The 21,201-nt window shown below is 42.7% G+C and overlaps 1 protein-coding gene across 3 annotated transcripts in view; it reads left to right on the forward strand.

Moving 5' to 3' along the window:
- Cdc14a (cell division cycle 14A) overlaps positions 1-21,201 on the forward strand; it is a 156,570-nt gene that overhangs the window by 125,725 nt on the left and 9,644 nt on the right. For 2 of the 3 annotated variants that reach the window (XM_040751985.1, XM_005077104.4), the window contains exons 11-15: positions 117-276; positions 6,801-6,913; positions 8,136-8,183; positions 9,636-9,758; positions 10,415-10,968. In XM_040751985.1, the coding sequence (XP_040607919.1) occupies positions 117-276; positions 6,801-6,913; positions 8,136-8,183; positions 9,636-9,758; positions 10,415-10,880 (910 nt within the window). In that variant the 3' untranslated portion in view covers positions 10,881-10,968. Of the gene's footprint in view, positions 1-116; positions 277-6,800; positions 6,914-8,135; positions 8,184-9,635; positions 9,759-10,414; positions 10,969-21,201 lie in introns of those variants that run through there. The other variant, XM_005077105.4, reaches the window with a different exon arrangement.

Here is a 21,201-nt window from a genome sequence, read left to right on the forward strand (position 1 = left end):
CACCTTTCTAGTCTAATTGTTAAATATTTTGTTAATATCTTTCTTGTTAGGTTTCATAGCACTGAGACGATGATCATAGTTTATTTTAAATATTTTATTTTCTTTCATTTTTACAGGAAACAAGCATCATTGTGGGTCCAAGGAGACATTTTTCGATCCAAACTGAAAAATAGACCTTCCAGTGAAGGAAGTATTAATAAAATTATTTCTAGTTTGGATGATATGTCTATTGGTGGAAACTTATCTAAATTACAAAATGTGGAAAAGTTTGGAGAGGTGAGTTTTCCCCAGGGGGAGCCTTAACACCAGTATTCTTTATGTTTTCCCACTGAACATATATGACATGTTTTGTTTAGTTATTTATTTGTGTGTGTGTGTGTGTGCGTGTGTGTGTGTGTGTGTGTCACATGTAGTGGTCAGAGGACAACTTTTAGGAATTGGTTTTCACCTTTTACCACATGGTTCTGGAGATCAAATTGAGGTTGTCATAGACTTGGTGGCAAGCATCTTCACCAGCCCAGAGATCTTATCTATTCCTTGAGCTCCTGGGAAGGTTAAGTTTCTAAGCTTTGAGTCGTTGACCTCCAGAATACAAAGCAGAACAAAGAAACCAGTTGTCTTTATAAAGGAGGAAATAGTCATAATTTAAGTAGAAAAATTATAAACTGAGTGATTCTGATGTAAAGAATATTTATAGAAAGGCAACAGAAAAGTAGTTTCCATTTGAAACAGAACTAGATAGCAAGAAGAAAAAGTTTGATGCTGTGTTCGCAGAAGCCGTACCCAGCACAAGTGGTACTTTGAAAGCCTTCAATTCCTTTTGATTTGTAAAGTGTACAGAGGCAAAGCAGAGTTAGGACAACGTGTTTTATCCGGTTTCTTCTTTAAACAAACCACTTTAAATAGTCACTCTATAATGGCTGATCTAATCTGCACTACCACATAGTGAATCCAGTAATATCTCTGCTTTGTAGTAAGGAAATTGTGTTCTGGAGATGTGTTTTAAGATGTGATTTAATCCGTGTCTGTCTGGTTCCAAACAATTGGACTTTTTCCCCTTTTTTTCTATTTTCCCTACTATATCTGAAGTAGCAGGAAGTGACTTACAGAGAATTTGGAGCATCTTGGGAGCTGGAAGCAGCCATACTAGTATCATTTGTTCTAATCCTTTTCTGTGGGTAAGAAATGAGAGATCCAAAAATATGATTTTCCCAAGCATCTTGAATTATGGAGTAGTAAAATCACTTTCAGGAATGGGTATCCAATGCTTAGTTTAGCTTGCTCTTCTCCCAAGAAAGGTTTTGTAGCCTTGGCTAATCTGGAACTCAGAGTGATCCACCTGCCTCAGCCTCCTGAATCTGGGATTATGGGCACAAGTCATCATACCTGACCCTGCTTTAACTCTTTGAGTAATGTTGTGCCTGAGATAAGCTAAGAATTTGTGCTATATTTTTATATTCCTAAAGAGGCAAAAGAAACGGGAATGACTGGAGAGACAGCTCAGCGGGTAAAGCTGTTTCCTTGTGGGTGTGAGAACTGGAGTTCGGATCCTCAGAAGCCACAGAAAAGCTGGGCGAGTGTGGTAGCCACCTCTAATCTCAGAATTGGGGAGGCAATGGCAGGGGTTCCCCGGGGCAAACTGGCTAGATAAACTAGGCAGAGTCAGCAAACTTAGTTGAGTAAGAGACCATGCCTCAGTAAGAGAGGTGGAGAGTCATCGAGGAAGACAGCTGATGTTAGCTTTGGAACTTGGGACATTTACGTACATGGTGGAATATTTAAGCAACAAGTGCAGTTCACAGTCCCTCAGCTGGGTGCTCCATTGACCAAGACCAGGGCCCTCAGGAAGCTTGGCCTCCAAGAGCCCACGTGGAAGTAGTTAACTGTCTCAAACCAATGCTTGGCATCTCCTAAAGGCTTCCCTCAGTCAGAGAGACATCTGGGACTTCCTGACGGGGAGGGGAGCTTCATTCTAGGACACAGGGTGGAGACTGCTGAAGGAGCTGGTTTTAAATCTTGTAAGTTTGTCTCCCAGGACAGCCACAGATGGAGTGGCTGAGTTTACTGTTTGAGTCATCTGTCCTGATGGAATGTAAATCTTAGCTAACAGAACCTCTGTTGACTTTTTCTTGCCGCTGTTGCAGTCTAGACTATGAGAAGCAAATGAAAGATGTGAACTAAATTTTAATGAACTAGTATTGCTAAACAAGAACACCTTTTCTTTCTTGTTTTGGCTTGTGACTGCTGAAAAGACAGGTGTAACATTCATCTCTCTGAGGAACACAGCTACCTTTCACCAACAAATACCTTCTAAATTACTGTCTCTTTAAAATACTATCTAGCCCCATGGTTCTCAACTTTCCCAATGCTGTGACCCTTTGACACAGTTCCTCCTGTTGTGGTGACCCCTCCAATCATAAAATTATTTTCATTGCTTCTTCGTAATTGTAATATTGCTGCTGTTATGCAGGATATCTGATATTAAATGACCCCGTGAAAAGGTCATTTAATTACCCAAAGGAGTCATGACCCATAGGATGAGAACCACTGATCTAGCAGACCATTTCTTTCTTACCCATTTTTACATTCCTGTTTGTTCAACTCAGGATGAATTACCCTTTGCCATGGGAAAATCAAAGGATGCAGTCTGATTGAAAATTAAAATATGTCATCTTGAAATATGTATTTAGATGTTTCTCCCCTAGCTTAGTTTATTCAAGCTCATACAACAAAATACCAGAAACTGTGCAGCTTATGAGTGACAGTAATTTATTTGAAGGCATTTTGGAGGCAGGGAGGTCCAATGTCAAGCAAGGCCTTGGCAGAATCACTGTCTGATGGGGGCCTATTTTTTGGGCATAGATGGTACATTTTCCTCGTCCTCATAGGATGAAGGGGAGAGGTAGCTCTCTGGGACCGTGTCCACTCCTGGAGGCTGCCTCATGATCTCACCACTCTTGAGAGACCCCCACCTCTAAATACCATCACTGTGGGCTAGAATCTCAACATATGAACTTTGGGAAAAACACAAATGTATGAATTTTGGTAAGGTCCATCAATAGTTATTTTCATTGTTCTCAGTTAGAATAATGAAATGAAAAGTAATAAAATAAAAAACCCTCAAGTGGCAAAGTACAGTGGATTATTAGCTACTTACTACTTTGCTGGAACTGAGTATCTGGCAAGAAACACCTTAGGAAGGAAGGGCTTATTTTGGCTCATGGTTTGAAGAGACAGAGTCCATCATTGCAGGGAAGGCGTGGTGTTGGGTGTTTCCATGGCAGTGAGAGCATATGGCAGCTGTTTCTTCTTGTCACAGTCACCAGGAAGCAGAGAAACTAGGCCTGGAAGCTAGGCAGGGCTTCTAAAGCTCAACTTCTGCCTTCCCCATCCTGCTTAGCCACTCACTTCCTCTAACCAGCCCCCACCTCCTGAAAGCTCTGCATTCTCCCTAACTGTAGTTTTGAAGATTGTATGATGCAATACAATCGTGTTTTGAATGACACTGTGTAAGTTTTTGTTAAGAGTTTGAGAGCACAGAGGACTACAGTAGCACGAGTCTTTGAGCCTAGCACTTGGCAGAAGAGAGCAAGAGGCTCAGGAGAAGGCCAGCTTTGTCTACATAATGACTTTGAAACCGTTCGGGACTGGACAACATCCTGCCTCAAAAACAAACAAAATGTGTTAATTTGTTTACTGATGGTTGTGATTATACCTCTGTACCTCTTAGTCCCTTACATACTCTAAAATCTGTGCATAAATCCTTTGCTAGGTTTCTTCAGACCTGTCCTGCATGTCTAGATCTTTCTTTACTTTGCCTTCTCCTTCCTCACATCTTGACGCCTAAGCAGTTTGCTGCATTCTAGTCTAAGCCATTTTCTATCACATTATAGAAGTCACTTAACTGTCTGCCTCATTCTTGGTCCTTTCCTTCCCCAGTTCATTCTCCAACCATGGAGCAGCTAGAAGGAAATGTTTGCAATATATTCAAATACATTTCTAAACATATGGCAGAGCACCGAAGGCAATGTATATACACAAAGATTAGGAAAACCTCCTGGTTCCTAAACACAAAACATGTCTACATCCCTAGAATTGAAATGTGAATTTGCATATTAGGGTGCTTTTATATCTATCAACTATTAAATATGTGCTCTCACTCTTTGCTATACTGAGTATATATTCTGGAGGGCAATATATTAACATTTAGAAGATAGCTTTAAAGTGAGTTTAGTAATTCCACTTCATGAACTTTTCTTTCACAGTACTAGGGCAGTGTTAGACAATCATTTGCATCTAGAATGTGTTTGTCAAAGCTGTGTTCAGTGCTGAGAGGCAGAGAACAGCCTGGCCTAAAGTATTTGTTAAAGAAGCAATTTGGTATGTCTAGACAACAGAATGTTATGGGGCCATAAAATGACAATGCAAGGCTCTCTTTCATTTGTCTTGGAACACCATAATAAACATATATTTTTAATAATAACTTACAAAGCCACATGTGTAATAAATCCTGTTTTTGTAAGGCAGAAAGATGCCAGGGTAACAGTTGAGAGGAGAATGTAAAAATTCTGGAGAACTGTGCCAAGATTTTTTTTCTTTTGATAGTAAATCTGTAGATGCTTTAACATCTTTCAGGCTTATCTGTATTTTATTTCTTAAGGCAAATGTATGATAAACATATATACTCTATTGCCTGTCATCTATCATATCTTCCTATCAAACTACTGTGTATGTTTGTATCATTTATCTATCTGTCTGTCTGTCTTAGTTACTTTTCTGTTGCCATGATCAAACACCATGACCAAAGCAGCTTATAGAAGGAAGAGTTTGTTGAGGTTTTGTGTTCATGACCATTTTGGTGGGGAGCATGGTAGCAGGCAGGCATGCAGGCAGGCATAGCTCTGGAGCAGTAGCTGAGAGTTTATATCCTTAAGACAGCAACCATGGGGGGGGGGCGAGAGAAAGAGGGGGGAGAGAGGAGAGAGAGCTGACCCAGAAACATGTGGGCTTTCGAAACTTAAAAAACCCACCCCTCCTCCAATAAGGCCACACCTCCTAATCCTTCCAAAACAGCTTCACCCACTGGCGACCAAGGACTTAAATAAATGAGCCTATGAGGCCATTCTCATTCAAGTCACCACATTCCGTTCCCTGGATGCCATAGGCTTGTAGCCATGTTGTAATCCAACATATATTTAGTCCATATTCAAAAGTCCTCAAAGTCTGTTAGCTCCAACTGTATAAAAGTCCAAAGTCTCTTCTGAGACTCAAGGCAACTGTAAGCCCTATAAAACCAAAAGGCAAAACTGGATACTTCTCACATACCATGGCACAGAATCTACATCACCATTCCAAATGGGGGCATGGCGAAGAAATGCTGGACCAAACATGACTGAAGCCCTGCAGAGAAAATTCCAAACCCTGTAGTTCAGTGTCCACTGTCAAAGCGATGGCTCCAGCCTTCTAGCTTTGCTGACCCAATACCGTTCTTCCTCCTCCTTCTAAGAAAAGACACGGTTGTCTTCTGCAGGGAGTGTGAGCTGGGACTATGCATGTATTCTTTATTAAACGAAAGGAATAAAGGAAAAACTATATTAAATGTAGATCGTTAGGTGTGTGAGTTTGTTATAGTATTATTTTACGTTTTGGAAATTTGTCGTAATTTAAAAAACTCTTCAGTGTGCTGGTCACGATGGGTCAGGTCTCAGCACAGGAGGCTGAGGCAGTACTATCATGATGAGTCTGAGCTAGTGAATCCCTGTCTCTAAAAACAAAAGGCAAAACCAAAGAACAACAACAATAAAAAAAATCTGGCATTTTAAAATTTGCCACTTAGTGAAGAAAAAAAAACCAATATGTAATTATTGTTTTACATATCCTGTTCATTTTATTTAACTACTACATATCTTTTAGAATTAGTTTTATTTTCTGATGTTACATAAACATTACTTAAAACATGAAAATAGAATACTAGGAAAAAAATTAAATCCCATTTCACTTTTCCCCGGACCTCTAAGTAGACCATACTGCCAGTTTCACTGTTGTGTTTCTAAATACCAATATTTATTTTAAAAATGATTTAAAAATTTTTTAAAATAAAAGATCTTTCTTCATCTACTTCCTGGTTGTGGTAGATGTGGGCTAGCTCTTCTGTCTCCCCTGGGGACTCCTTTTGATTTACCGTGGGAAGCCCTTCCTCTTGAGTTACCATGGGGAAACACTAGTCAGCCACTCTACTTTTCAAACTAAGGAACTTCAGCAGGAAATATGGTTTCCTGATTGAATGCTGTGGGCGCTTGAACTCCTGAGAGGGCTTGAGTGCTTCTTGGAAGGTTAACTAACTAATGCAGAAAGTGACAGTGTAGATGTCTTCAGTTATTTATCAGGCATGCTTATGAATAGGTTATGGGATTTGCAGTGGTGACTCCTGTAATATCTGGAAACATTTATGATGTGTTTATAGACTGGAGTTGTGTCAGGCTGCTTTCCAAAGGCTGATGTGTCCATACGAGAGTCTCTTTGGTTTTGATCCATTGTCATAGATAGACTTTAGACACTCCTATATCCAGCTCCAGCCCCACGCTTCTTTGATTTGGATTTTGACCCATACATTTAAATGCTGGGTGTTCTATAGTAGGTATTTACTGCTGAATTTATAACACATTTAAATGACTTAATCTTCAACGAGACCATTTCCACGCTGTTATCTTTAACTGCGGACGATCTGTACTCTGTTAAGAAACTGGTGTAAGGTTAAACTGCTTGTAATGACCTTTCTGTGGGACATGCCTGTTTTTCAGAGTAATTTAGAAGACGAAGATGTGGAAATGAAAAGCAACGTAACACAGGGAGACAAACTACGTGCCTTAAAAAGCCAGAGGCAGCCCCGCTCCTCACCATCCTGTGCATTTAGGTAGCGCCATCTTACACCTTTCGGTTTATAGTGCGTTTGCGGGTAAAACGTTTCCTCCTCACTTCAGAATACCATTCTGCATGTAGAGTTTACCTCCATCCCCAGCTGCTGTGTGTGTTATCACTTTTGGGAGCAGCCTAAATTGAAATGCTTATGAAAACAGTGGTTATGTCTCTGTTTCTGGAATTCTGCCTCGAATTGCTGAGCAGTTATTTCTGGTTCTCTGCTCTAAATCCTATTCGGAGATCCCCAGGCACATTTTTGCTGTGGTGGCAGGTCCTCACCAGAGTGCCAAGGTTCTGAATTGAAACCAGTTCGTGAAGTAGAGTAGGTCGTGCCAAGTTTTGGTATATCCCACTACCTGAGTTCGTCTTCTATTTCTGAGACTTGAATAAGTGATTCCTCCATGTGTCTGAGGAATTATAAGCTATCTCGAATTTGAAACTTGAAATTAGTTGATAAAAATCAGATCTGGGAGTGGACTTCTAACCACAGAACAGCTGAAACCTTGTGATTGGGTTAAAAACAAAAGAAATTTTACAGGAAAAGGGAAGGTTAAATTGGAACAGCAGTTCTCAACCTGTGGTTCAAATAGCCCCTTTCACGGCTGGGGGGGGGAGGTCACATAGCACATATTTTGCATATCAGATATTTATATTATGATTCATAACAGTAGCACAATTATAGTTAAGAAGTAGCAATGAAATAATTTTCTGGTTGGGGGGTCACCACAATATGAGCAACTATAATTAAAAGGTCACAGCATTAGGAAGTTTGAGAACCACTTTATTTAGTTTAATTTACCAAATACATATGTATAAGGATCAATCCTTCCTGTACAGATCTCAGAAGGCATGTTTAGATGCGAGTTTTTTTTTTTTTTGGTTTGTTTTTGAGTTCTCTGATAATTTCTCAGGGGGTAGACTTCGGTTTCCACAATAACATCATCAGAAAACACTTCTCTACTGAGCAGATACAATGGCACCCTTTGTGAAAAAGTTAAGATGCTCAAAGTAACATTCATGGTGAAATAACAAACTTGGATTGCCTGCTGGCGTTGGGATTCATTTTGTAAAGTGTATAAACGTTGATATCCACCCACATGGGTTTTCTCTTTTGATGATTGGGTATCTTTATGTCTCTGACTCAAATGCCATGTGGTGGTCTTTGTTCAGCTGTGGGGACCTGGTGATATCTGAGCTCTTGTCTTTGTTTTCTGCAGGTCAGATGATATGAAAGGACACCAGAGGGCAGTGTCCCAGACTTTCAGGTACTGTTGACAAATAAAGACTTTAGCTGCTGTACATGTAGATGACTTTTTAGGAATATTTTCCTAGCGTCAAACCCCATGAAAATAAGCATAACTACACAGCCTTTTCTATCCATTTGTTTATTCTGGTAGTTGGAATAAACCTCACGGCTTTGCATACTCTCTATCACCAAGCAACACCCTTAGCCTAACTTACAGCTTTTCAAATCCTCTTTTCTTTCTGATTTTAAAACAAGCTTCCTTTTTTTTTTTTTTTTTTTTTTTTTTTTTTTTGAGATCAGTTTTCTCTGCATAGCTCTCTGGCCGTCCGGGAACTCACTCTGTAGACCAGGTGGCCTTGAACTCACAAATCAGCCTGCCTCTGCCTCCTGAGTGCCAGGATTAAAACCACGCCTAGCTTAAACTTTATTTTAAAATTATTTATTTTAATGCTATGTGTAAGAATGTTTGACTGCATGTATGTACATGCACCATGTGTGTGTAGCCTGGTGCCTGCCTTCAGGAACTGGAGTTATGGGCAGTTATGATCTGCCACGTGCCAGTTATGATTTGCTGGGCTCCAAACCTGGGTCCTCTGCAGGAACAACAACTCCCCAGCCCCGAAATAAGCTTAATTTTTAAAGGGCATCTCCTGCCCTGGCCTCGGAATGTGTGCTAGTTGTGATGACCTTTGCCCCCTTTAGCTCCCAGAACCTTCCGGGCTTTAGTAAACCCCAAAGTGCTTTGTTACTTTCTTTTCAACCCAGAGGGAGATTCGGATCCCCTCGCATTTGTTAGCTCTCTTTACAGTATTTTCGTGTGCATATGTTATCACTGTGTAGTTTTCTTTTTTCTCTCTTTCATCCTTAAGAGGAGCAAACAGTAGTACTTCTCTCTTGAAAAAGGTTCTCTAGTCCTCCTGGAGTTGTGCCCAGACACTGGTATTACCAGAAACCATTGTGGCACCTGGCGAGAGCACCAGAAGTGACTGGTTGGTGTTGCTGAAAAACCAGGACAAAGACACTGCCATTCTCCTCAAGGATTTCATTCTAACCACATGTTCATTAGTGGATAGTTCTGCTTGGCCCAGGCCTCTTCAAAAGCCTGAGTCACCTTTCCGCTCTCGTCTGAGGGGAAGATATGGCCTAAGCAGTGCTTAGGAGGGTGAGTGGTGAAGGAATGTGTACACGAGGCTTTCCAAAACAGAGGAGAAAGCACAGTCCAGTTTCATCACAGGGTTTATCTAGGACAAAAGAGACTTCGTAGTAAAGCTGTGAGTGAGTTCTGGCACTCTTCAGTGGAGCACTTTTCCTTTGTGTCCCCTGGAACCCGGTTATGTTTGGAGCACCCGCTGCACCCCTGGGGCGGGGGATGACAAGTCTTTGCCCCCAAGGAGCTTATACCAAGTGATGGAAATAGGCAAAAAGTTAACACAACTGTGGTGTGACACTGTCCTTTTTTCCTCCTCCAAAGATTAAGCTCTTCCCCACAACCATCTGTGTCTACTGTGAAGAACCCCAAAGTGTGTTTGTCCCCTTCAGCGACAGCCAAAAGGATAAACAGAGGTTCTTTGTCTTCGGGCGCAAATATAAGAAGGTAATTTTCTCTACCTTTTCCAGGGCTCTAGCCTGAGGTAAGGAGGACCTACTACAGGCAAGGTATATGGTTGCAGGTCTGTAAGAGGAGGGGCTGGGAGGTGGAGAAACCCCAAAGAGCGCACTGTTTTTCTGGGGCCCCTGGTCCTTCCTCCCCGGCAGCCGGCGAGGCTTCAGAAGGGATGACCATCACAGTCTTCTAGTGCCTCTCCACTTTGCTTCCTGAGATGTGAATGTAGTCAGCCATGCTCCTTGTCCTGTGTGTCCAGACAGAACCCACTAAGATGGGTAGAGATGCCTGAGGGTTAGTCATTCTGTGCTCGAATATGTCTGAGTTAAATCTTGGACTTAAGCCACCTTCCAGACTCTCCTTATATTTACTCATTGCCTCTAGCAGATACAACTCTCAAATGTTTTATTTTAAGACCAGCCAATGTTTAAGCCAGTTTCTTGGGGCTTGGTTTAACTGCTCTTGACCAAGAAACTTGACATGTCTGAATAAGGACGCAGATGATGATGCCACCAAGAGAGGCGAAGCCATTTAGTCACCTGTGTGGGTCAGAATCATCTTCATTGCATTCCCATGATGCTGCATTTACGTATGTGACTATACATTGTTGTCTGTTTCTTCCCTCCCCACCTGTGTTTCTCCCGCAGCTTCTCCATAAACTCCCGGCTAGCCAGTTCTCTAGGGAACTTGAATGCTGTGACAGATGACCCTGAGAACAAAAAGACCGCCTCACCCACCAAGGCAGCCTTCATAGCCAGCCCTTTCACCAGCTTCTTGAACGGCAGCTCCCAGCCACCTGGCCGAAATTACCCGGAACTCAACAACAACCAGTATACCAGAAGCGGCAACAGCAGCAGCAGCGGTGTTGGGGGCAACCTGAATAGCTCCCCAGTCCCCCTGAGCGCCAAGCCTGAGGAGCACACCGCCGTCCTTAGACCCTCCTTCTCGGGGGGGCTCTCTTCCTCCTCAGCGAGATTCCTCAGCCGTTCTATCCCTGTAAGTTCACAGACACCACCTCTCGGTCCTCAGAACCCTGAATGCAACTTTTGTGCCTTGCCTTCCCAGCCGAGGCTGCCACCAAAGAAATTTAATAGTGCCAAGGAAGCCTTCTGATCACGCCGCTTTCCCTCTGTGTTGTGCAAGTGTCCATGCGCCGCACTCTGCTGGCTCCTCTTCAAGTAAATGCCGAGTTTCAACTGGGTTTTCCTCCTTCTTTTTTCTCCCTCTCCCTGGTGTGGTGGGTGTCTCCTTAAAGGGTGAGAGCTCTCATTCCACCGATCGCCGGCACTGTAGGCTTTGGTACTTTTCCGTTCAGTTTCCAAAGTATTCTTCTGAATATCTGGTACCAGGCAAGGCGCTCGACCTGTAGCATTTGCCTTGCTCTGGGGCTGTGATGAGAATGATGGCTTCCCCACTTCCCAAGGTCAGGGTTTGGGGTAAAGACATGTGGGGGTCCTGCAGAGCTGAGGCATCATTCTTGAAGTGGCAAAGGAAGGCGCTACTAAGTGCTGCTAAGCCGGAGAGAGGCGGGTAGGAACCTGGACTGCCAAGGTAGGAGCAAGTAGTCTCTAGGAAGACATTTAAAATTAGCTACCCTCTTCTTGAGGCAAGTGAGAACTACAAATGCTATTTTTCCCCCAAAGAGATCTGTATTTAGTCACCAGTCTCCCTTTTTACTAGCCCCATTGGAGTGAAAGTCCATTGGTCAAGTCTCCTCTACAAATTTAGTATTTTGGTTGCGTCAAGAGGCATTGATAGCCATAGGATGTGAAGAGCAAATAGAACTATATCGAGCATATGAAGAAGGCGCGATGGTGGCCGTTGGTTGCACTTGGGGCAGGAGCAAGCCTGGTTTCCTGGGAAGGCTCCGTCTGCATTCCGTCATGCCCCTGCTCTCTGGCCGTTTGCTCAGTCAGTCATCAGGGCGAGACTGCTTTTCACAGGGTCGATGAAGAAAGGAAGAAAAGTGATTCTTGTGACCCACTCAGCAAAACACATCCGTGGTCAGTTCATGTTGGGACCTAGTTTCCTCAGGGTATATGAGGATGTCCCCTAAAATAAGAATTCAGTGATGCTGTGCGTGCGTGCATGTGTTTGTGTGTGTGTGTGTGTTTGTGTGTGTGTGTGTGTGTTCTGTGTGTGTGTTTTCAAGTGTAAGCTCTCTGGATTCATCGCTACTACGAGCTTCCTTTCAAAACCAAAATTTTTTTTAACATTCCATACACAACTGTTTCTATAAGAGAAATTATAACATCTATAAATTTCCATGTCTGATTTTTATTTCTATGAAAAATTTCACTGTTATTTAAGAATGTTAACCCTTACGTTTATTTTATGTGTACAGGCATTTCTCTTGTGTATGTAAGTGTGTATGGGCACCATGTACATGTAGTGCCTGCAGTGGCCAGAAGAGGGCGTCCGTAGTTACTTTAGATTCTGTTATAGATCAGGCAGGGTTCCAATTAGCTATCTGCCCACTCTTTGGCCTGATTCTGATCTGATTCTAATCCCTTTACATACATTGAGGAGATGCGTGTCATAAATATAGGGATCCATGAGCCAGGGTGGGGGTGGAGTGGAGGTAGGGGTTGCAGGATGTGAGTTAGATGTGAAAAGACAGAGTATTTAACCTTTCACAAGTGTTGATACATCCTGTACTTCACAGAATGAATTGAACTCAGCCAATATTTTCGTACATTGTTTTGTGGATCAGCCTCTTTTGGAACTGACTGCGTGTGAATCTTTAGATTTCCAGGAAAAGTGTTATATAAATAATTATACAAACAGCTCATAGATTACACTGCTAAAGGCTTGTGCTAGCCACACTTAAAGTTTGGTGCCAGAAGCATCGGTAAATTAACAAGCTCTTATCTTCTGGGATCCCTGTTTAGGAAGGAGAAGTAGGCTACCCATTCTCCTTTGCTAATTGGAATCTGGGGGGAGGGGTGGGCTTCTTTACACGACACAGATGCCTCCCATGGTGTTTACATAAGCGAACTTTGGCCTCATTCCACGCTTAGTTGCTTCTTTTTCATTTCCTCCTCCTCCTCCTCCTCCTCCACATCCCTCTTCTTGGCTGGAATAGGGTGATTTCCCCGTAATTAATTATAAAATGTGGGCAATGGCGTAGCTACTCCCCCCCCCCCCCCGCCTCCTCTTCTGTTGCAGCACTGTAAAGAAAGGCATTTATGACGATTGCCAATGTGGCTACCCTTTCCTCTCTGTCACCCTGAGAGGAAGGAAGAAGGAAGCAGATCCCCTGTGCAGACCTCCCTTCTTTTGTCTTTGCCTCTGAAGCCTTCTGTAACCCCCTGTAATGCGGAGGCTTAAGTTCAGCCCTTAAACACTGCCTGGTAGGACCTCCAAATGAACAGGGAGGTCCCCGATCATGTGGAAGTAAGCTGGGGCTCTGGGACTGCCCTCCTTCGTGGAGCACAAAGCCTTTCTGTGACACTGGCTTTTTGCCAGTCAGCGCTGCTCAAGTTAAAGCAATGCAGGGACTCAAGAACAAGTAGGACTGACTCACTCAACGGAAGCGTGCAAACACAAGGGCGGGAGTTCAAATCCCTGGAACCCGTGTGCAGCTGGACTGCAGTGCACACCTGTAACCCCAGTGCTCCTGTGCGGAGATGGGAGGCAGACAGGAGACTTTCTCGGAGAGAGCTTGCGGGATAGCTAGCCTGGCCTCCACATCCCAGTGACATATGACAAAACAAGGTGGAAGATGAGGACTACCCCCGAGTGTGTCCCCTGACCTCCATACGCGCACCATGGCATGTGCATCCCACCCCGCCACACACACAGCCCGCTTCAAACTTCTTAGGTAAGGCAATGGAGTCTGTGTGGAAATATCCTCCCTGTACCTTTAAGAAAGACCCAGAAACTCTTGGGGGGTGGGGGGATGGGTGTTTAGAGGGAGTCTAATATTTTAAAAGCTACAATTAGCATCGCTTTTGAAAGCTGCAATTGCTCTCTCACTTTTTGCTGCAGCTCAGCCCCCAGAAAAATGTAAAAATGATTTCCTTGTTCTGTCATTAAACGCGTTAGCTTGGAAAACAGGAATAAATGTTAAGGAACCCTTGTGGTTGTCACAGAGTGCTGAGAAGAGAGATCTTAGTTTTCTTGTCTTGACCTCTTAGGGTTAGTCTTGTCTTTACTGTGCAAAAGCACAAGATTTCATGTTTGGTGACCTCCTTACTGCAGAAACCAGTTTGCTTCCTGCTGGAGAAGTTTTCAGGTGCTGGAGAAAGGAGGGGCATGTGACAGGGGTGTGGGTGGGGTGGAAGTGTTTTATTAAGTTGAAATTGCTTGTGGTATCTGTCTTGAAGATTTGCTATGTTATATTTTTAATGACACTTTTCACCCAACTGCTACTCATCACCCTGTCCTTACCTGACCCCCAAGTCTGAGTTCCGGCATGATGTTTCCCTCTATAAGCTGTTCTGTATCCCATTTTGGTCTTTGTCGTAGCATTTCTCAGGACTGTGGATTTGTCGTGTAGGCTCTAAGTACAGTGGGAGCAGAGATGGTACCTTTATTTCCATGGTTACATGCCTGGATCCTGTTATAGAGTAGGCACTTGGCAGGTATATGTTGGTTGGATAAAAGGATGGATGGATGGATATTTTAATGAATGAGTATGGTAAGAATGATCACTTCTGTTTTATGTATAAAAATCTCAAGGAGCAGAGAGATTAAATTTTTGCTCAAGATTGTCCTGCAAACAGATTATAATTTGAACACAGGACAGTTTAAATCTCCAAACATAGTATTTGAAGACTTTATGCTGTGTATGTACTGTTTTAGGGGGTTAAAAAGATAGAGATGTAAATGATAGATTTTTTTTTTAACAATAGGGCAGGAAACGATGAAGAAAGGCTAACATTTTAATCAGTGTGTTTTGGGGACGAATAGGAACCTGTGAGGGATCCTAGTGAAGGCAGGAAGGCGGGGAATGACTGGTCTATACAATGGGGAAAAGTAAGAACAGAGTTACATCTGAGTTCTTAGGTTCTGAAATTAAGTTTACCTGGGTTCAAGTTCTGTTTCTGGCACTTTTTTTTTTTTTTTTTTTGGTTTTTACGAGACAGGGTTTCTCTGTATTGTTTTGGAGGCTATCGGTCCAGCCTGGCCTCGAACTCACAGAGATCTGCCTGCCTCTGCCTCCCGAGTGCTGGGATTAAAGGCGTGCGCCACCACCGCCCGGCTTCTGGCACTTTTTTAATGGAGGTATTTTTATCTTCTCTATACCTCGGGAAGTAATGTAATTATAATGATCAGAGGCAAATCAAATTTTCTTGTTTGTGTGAAGCTTGCACAATCTTTCAGAACTGTTTAAGGTATGGAATTTTCTTGGTAGATTTCATATAACTATTTGGTTGTGGCTCTGAAAGTGACTGGTGACTAACAGAGTGTGGAAGCTAACATGATGTCCATTGTAGTAAAATGGTACAGTGTTTGGTTGAGAAAAATCCTATGAAGTATTGCACAATTGCTTATCAGTATTGCTTGGTGCTGTCAGCTGTTACCGCTAATAAGAGGAGCCCTGAGTATTCTCAGGACAGCCCGCGGCCTGCATGGCTGAAGACCAGGCTGCGGGTTAAGCTGACGCCAAACTAGGAAGTAGGAGTAGAGTAGGAAATGTGAGGGCTTTCAAGGAAGAAGGACTGATGGGTTTGATATTTTTGTTGTGCAATTAATGTTTTAAAAATATTGTTATTTTTTCGCTTGAGATGGGGTCTCACTGTGTATCCCTGGGTGGCCTGGAACTCCTTATGTAGACCAGGGAACTCACCTGTCTCTGCCTCCTGAGTGTCGGGATTAATGGCGTGTGCCACCACGTCCAGGTAAATGGTTAACTTTTTAGTGTACAGAGTAGTGGTTTTTTTTGTGACGTTTTGTGTGTGCCTACTGTTGTCCGGTGCTCATCTTCACACTCTTGCCACTCCTCTTTGTGACCCCCCCGTTTTCCTTCCTCCTTTCAAGTAGTTCCTGTTTTCATGGTGTGCATGTGGGTGCCCGCGCGCGAGCGCAGGTGTTCATGTAAGTGTACGTGGGTGTGCCTGCACGTGTGCCTGTGTGCGCATATGTGAGGCGTAAGAGAGAAAGCACGGTTTTCCCTTTGCGCGCTTTACCTTCTCTTGGTTCCTCCTTCTCCTCAGTAATTCCCAGACTCCACTTTCATGTCACATATGTATACATACATGTATGTTGGTATGCACATAGTAAAACCTAGATTCTACATATGAGACAAAATGTGGCCTTCGTTCGTCTTTATGAATCCAGCTCAACATGATCTCTGAAAATGGCATGTTTTCCTGCTTTATGTCTAAAGTGTATATGCATGATAAAACTTCATCATATATACTACATTATCTTTATCTGCATGATAAAACTTCATCATATATACTACATTATCTTTATCTGCCCACAGCTTGGTGGGCATCTAGCGGATAAGGTTGCAGTAAAACATGGCGTGCAAGCATATCTGCGCCGTACTGACTAGAGCCCTAGGAGTGGGTTAGTGGGTCATGTGGCGGCTCTACCGGTAGCCACAGTGACTACAGTAGTACCACTCCCGTTGTGCTAGTTTGCTTCCTGCCGCTGTGATAACAGGACCAGAAGCAGCCTGGGGAGTGGAGGGTTTGTCTCAGTGTAGACTTCCACATCACAGTCTACCAGCAGGAACTCAAAACTGTGCAGGAACCTGGGGGCAGGGGCTGAAGCAGAGGCCACGGAGGGGTGCTGCTTACTGACTTGCTCCTTGTGGCTTGCTCAGCCTGCTTTTCTTATAGCACCCAGGGCCACCAGCCCAAGGGTGCCACCACGCATAGTGAGTAGGACTCTCCCACATCCATCATCCATCAAGAAAGTGCACCACAGGTACTTTCTCAATCGCAGTTCCCTCTTCCAAAATGGCTTTAGTTGGTGTCAGACAGACATAAAAGCAGCCAGCACACTCTCCATCAGTGGATAAGGGTGTCCCTTCTAACCTGGTCAACTCTTGTTGCCTTTTGTTTTCTTAATGACAGCCATTCTGACTGAGGCGACATGTGTAGTTTTGATTGTCATTTGCTTGATGACTAAGGATGTTAGACATTTCATGCATGTCTCGTCATTTGTGTTTCTCTTGAGAAACGTCAGGTGTCCAGTTTTCTGACTGGATAACTTTACGGTTTTCTGGTTTTTCTTTCTGTTTTGCATATTTATTGGTATGAAGCCCCTGTCAGATGTATAGCTGCAAAGATTTCCCCTCTTTCTGCAGGTTCTGTTTCTTTTTCAGCTCAAAGCTTTTGAATTTCGTGCAGTTCCATTTGTCAATTTGGTTTTTACCCAGAGCTGTTCAAGTTTTTTTTTCAGAGTGTCGTTGGCTATGCCTGTGGAAAGATGTGATTTGCTGGAGATACTTTCTGCATCTGTGTGGAAGGGAGCTCTTGGTGGAATTCCAGAAGCAAGGAGATCTGTCAGAGCCCTCTCTGCTGTGCTTAGCACCTGTGTATGCATGGTATGTGTGTGTGGTCACGTGTGTGCCATAGCATTTGTGTGTGGAGGCCAGAGGACAACTCTATAAACTTAGGTCTCTCTTTCCTCCTTTATGTGGGTTCCAGGGCTCGAATTCAAGCTTGTGTGGAAAGTGCTTTATGTGGTGAGCCATCTCTCCTACCCATATATCTAGTTTTGTAAATGAAAACTTAATCACATCAAAAAAATTAGGGCCCTTAAATAGGCATTTTTTTAAAAAATATTTATTTACTTTTATTTTATATGCCTTAGTGGTTTGGCTGCAACTACGTCTGTGTGAGAGTGTCAAATCTTGGAGTTACTGTGATGAGTTTTATGTGGGTGCTGGGTTTTGAACCTAGGTCTTCTAGAAGAGCAGTTAGTGCTCTGAACTGCTGAGCTATCTCTCCAGTCCTAAATAGGCACTTTTAAAAAATGGTATTCAACCATGAAGCAAAATGCTGTGCGCTGTTATTTTAAAGAATGTACATGTTCAGTTACAAGATTTCAAGACATTGTTCTGCTGCTTTGTGGGGATAGCCTTTTAGAACAAGAGGCTGAAGCAGTAGCTACCCAGCTCCTAAGTTTGATGGGACCCTTTCCTGCAATAAGATCTTCCAGAAGTTTCCTTGGGCATCACCTACTAAAAGCTTTTTGGTGACTTTTCCAAAAGTGAAGCCTGCATTGAGCATCTTTGTTGTTCACTCAAATCTTAACTGTGTCGCGTGTCTCGGGAATACTGCCCTGGGGAAAGCTGTGGGTCTATCAGGGCTGGTGCTCATTGTTTCTAGAATGTTCCCAGTATTCTTGGCTCTGTTGTTTTCTCATCCCCTTTGTTGTGTTGACATCTTTTATGATCTTAACTCAGTCTTTTGCTTTTAACTCATATTTTAGAATTGGCAAATGTTTTTGATAGATTCGCTTAGTCTCTGTTGGATTTATGTTCTTCATTTACCCTGTATTGTCCCCAAACGCTGTGGTCTTTTGCCTTCTTCCTGAATTGTATTTGCTCTCACTCTTGGCTTCAGGAAGATATTTCTCGAAGCCCTCTGCTGCCTTCACCAATTCTTCTTCTTTAAAGATGTCTGTTATCTTCTGCCTCCTCTTCTCAACAAACTGAACTCACTCAAGTGCTCTCCTTTTTAGCTTGTGCATCTGTCAGTGACTGTCTAGTACTTTGTTCTTGTTGACATGAATCGTTGGTATTCTACACATGAACATCAGTGTTTATTGTCCATATGTATCAAATTATTCTAATGTTAAGCTTCCTTTATGTGTCCATTTCATGAGGTTCTTGAATTTCAGGGTTTTTTTTTTTTTAACGTGTCGCTCAGACACACAAAGTAGTGAAAAGTTGAAAAACCTACTAGGTTTAAAGTTGGGGGGAGAGCTGAAAGGAAACATACACTTCTAACTTTTCGTTAGCTACTGCCACGGCTGCCTCCACTTCTCCATTTCCTTCTCCTCATCTTCCTCTTCCTCTCTCTCCTCATCCACAGCCCCCCAGTTCTGACACAAGGTCTTACTAGGCAGCCCAGCCTAACCTCAAACTGTCGGTTTTTCTGCGTTAGCCTCCAAGCGGCAGAATGGCAGGTGTGTTCCACCATGCTTGTCTCGTCTTGGGGTTGACCTACCGCATTGGCGTGGACTAGAATGTAGCTCTCTGTTCCCATGGCCCATTCTTTTTTATTTTTTTATTTTTTGGTTTTTCGAGACAGGGTTTCTCTGTATTGTTTTCGAGGCTGTCGGTCCAGCCTGGCCTCAAACTCACAGAGATCCGCCTGCCTCTGCCTCCCGAGTGCTGGGATTAAAGGCGTGCGCCACCACCGCCCGGCTCCCATGGCCGGCCCATTCTTATGTAGAGCTGGGTTGGGCTTTGCTTTGATTGTGGTTGTGGACACTCTAGATGAACAAACTGAGCAGCTAGTACATCGTAAGTTCTTCCGTGGTCTACCACGAGGCAGACCATAGGTATGTTCTAGAGATAGTTGGTGCTTAAAGTAGGGCTTAGAATAAGATAAAATACTGAGTTCCAGCCTCATACATAACTAGCTTGATAAAAGTCTGCTGAGTGATTGGTAAATACATGAAATCACACTTCATTGTTAATTTGTAACATTAGTGATGACAATGATGAGTTATTTACTGATCGATTCAATGATTACTCCCAGTAAATTACTCCTGCCTTTCAGTATTGGGTTTTCCTGATTTCAGCTTGATGCCCATCCTATGTTTTGAAGCTAATGACACCATCCACACTTTAAATGTGATATTTAGTCATTGAGTCATTGTGAATAGTTTAGTTTACTAAAATGATAAATGACAAACCAAAGGTGAAAGTCATTAAATATTTTGAATCCCATTTGTTTAATTGAATGCTATTATGTTCAATAGTGAAGATTATTCTAGATTTCTAGGCTTCTATTGTCTTTAAGTTGCTGTGATTATTTTTCACCCCTCATCTTTGTTCCGACCTTGCTTTGGATTGCTGCATTTTCTTTCAGTGTCGAGATAACCAAGGCACTAGTAATAGTAAGAACATGAACCCAAGAAGCCATATCTTTGGCTTTTGCTCAACACTGCTGCTATTTTGTTCCCCTCCTAAGGGACCTGGGAAAATATCCCATTGTTTCGAGGTCAGCAAGGTGCAGGTGATGTCTTTAGATTTGCAACAGCTTTTTATGTAGTATTTGCAGATGTACCAAGCTGTAATTTAAGTCTCCAAAGCTAAACAATGGTTTACATTAACTTTCTAGATAAAGCCTGCCAGCTATTTTTGTCTCTCCACTTGAAAGCACCTTTCAGATATGAAATTTGCAGTAAGTGGCAAAGTTGATTTTAAAAAGAGGTATGGCATTGAGGTGGTTTATATCTTCTTAATTGCTTTTATTATTAAACTTAAATTTACTTACTCATTTCTCTCTCTCCTCTCTCCTTCTCTCTCCTTCCTTGTGGTACCGAGGATTGTTCTGGGGCTGTCACATGCTAGGCAAGTGCTCTGTCACTGAGTTATATCTTCAGCACTTTTTTTTTAATATTTTGTAAAATTTTATTCATTAAATGAATCAAATCTGACTATATAATATATGTTGTTTAAGTGTGTTGGATAAAATGTTAACCCAAATCTTAGTTTGATACAATGGCATGTACTTCAGAAGCATAGTCTTAATGGACATGTTAATATCGGTGTTACCAAAGTTAATAAAAATGAAGAGATACAGGTAAAATAGAAATAAGGTACAACAATGTGGTATTGGGAACAGAAAAGCATCCCAATGGGTTCTACACATAACTTAGTAGACTATGGGCCTCTTTGAGGTTGAAGAAGTAGGAACAAGACAAAATTTACATCTGGTGTTTGGTATTAGAGACCAGAGGGACCAGTTGGTAGCACATCATTGGAGGAGCTGTTGCTGGGCAGGGCTGGGAACAACTTGTGTGAACTGCTGCAGTCTCACAGAATATTAAAAACAAACTTTGATCCAGAACACTCATGTGCTTGTCTTCAGCACTTTTTTGCTTTATGTTTTTGGGAGCAGGTGTAAGTTGCCTAGGCTGGTCTGAGCTTGCTCAGTAGTACCGAGGATTGTTCTGGGGCTGTCGCATGCTAGGCAAGTGCTCTGTCACTGAGTTATGTCTTCAGCACTTTTTTGCTTTATGTTTTTGGGAGCAGGTGTAAGTTGCCTAGGCTGGTCTGAGCTTGCTCAGTAGTACCGAGGATTGTTCTGGGGCTGTCGCATGCTAGGCAAGTGCTCTGTCACTGAGTTATGTCTTCAGCACTTTTTTGCTTTATATTTTTGGGAGCAGGTGTAAGTTGCCTAGGCTGGTCTGAGCTTGCTCAATAGCCAGGGCAGCCCTAACTGAAACTTGTGATTCCTCTAGAGTAGCTGGGATTAAGGGTCTGAGCCACCAGACCAGGCTGTATCTTTTTTCT

The sequence above is a fragment of the Mesocricetus auratus genome, unplaced genomic scaffold (genome assembly GCF_017639785.1).
Source record: "Mesocricetus auratus isolate SY011 unplaced genomic scaffold, BCM_Maur_2.0 Super-Scaffold_100009, whole genome shotgun sequence".
Lineage (NCBI taxonomy): Eukaryota > Metazoa > Chordata > Mammalia > Rodentia > Cricetidae > Mesocricetus > Mesocricetus auratus.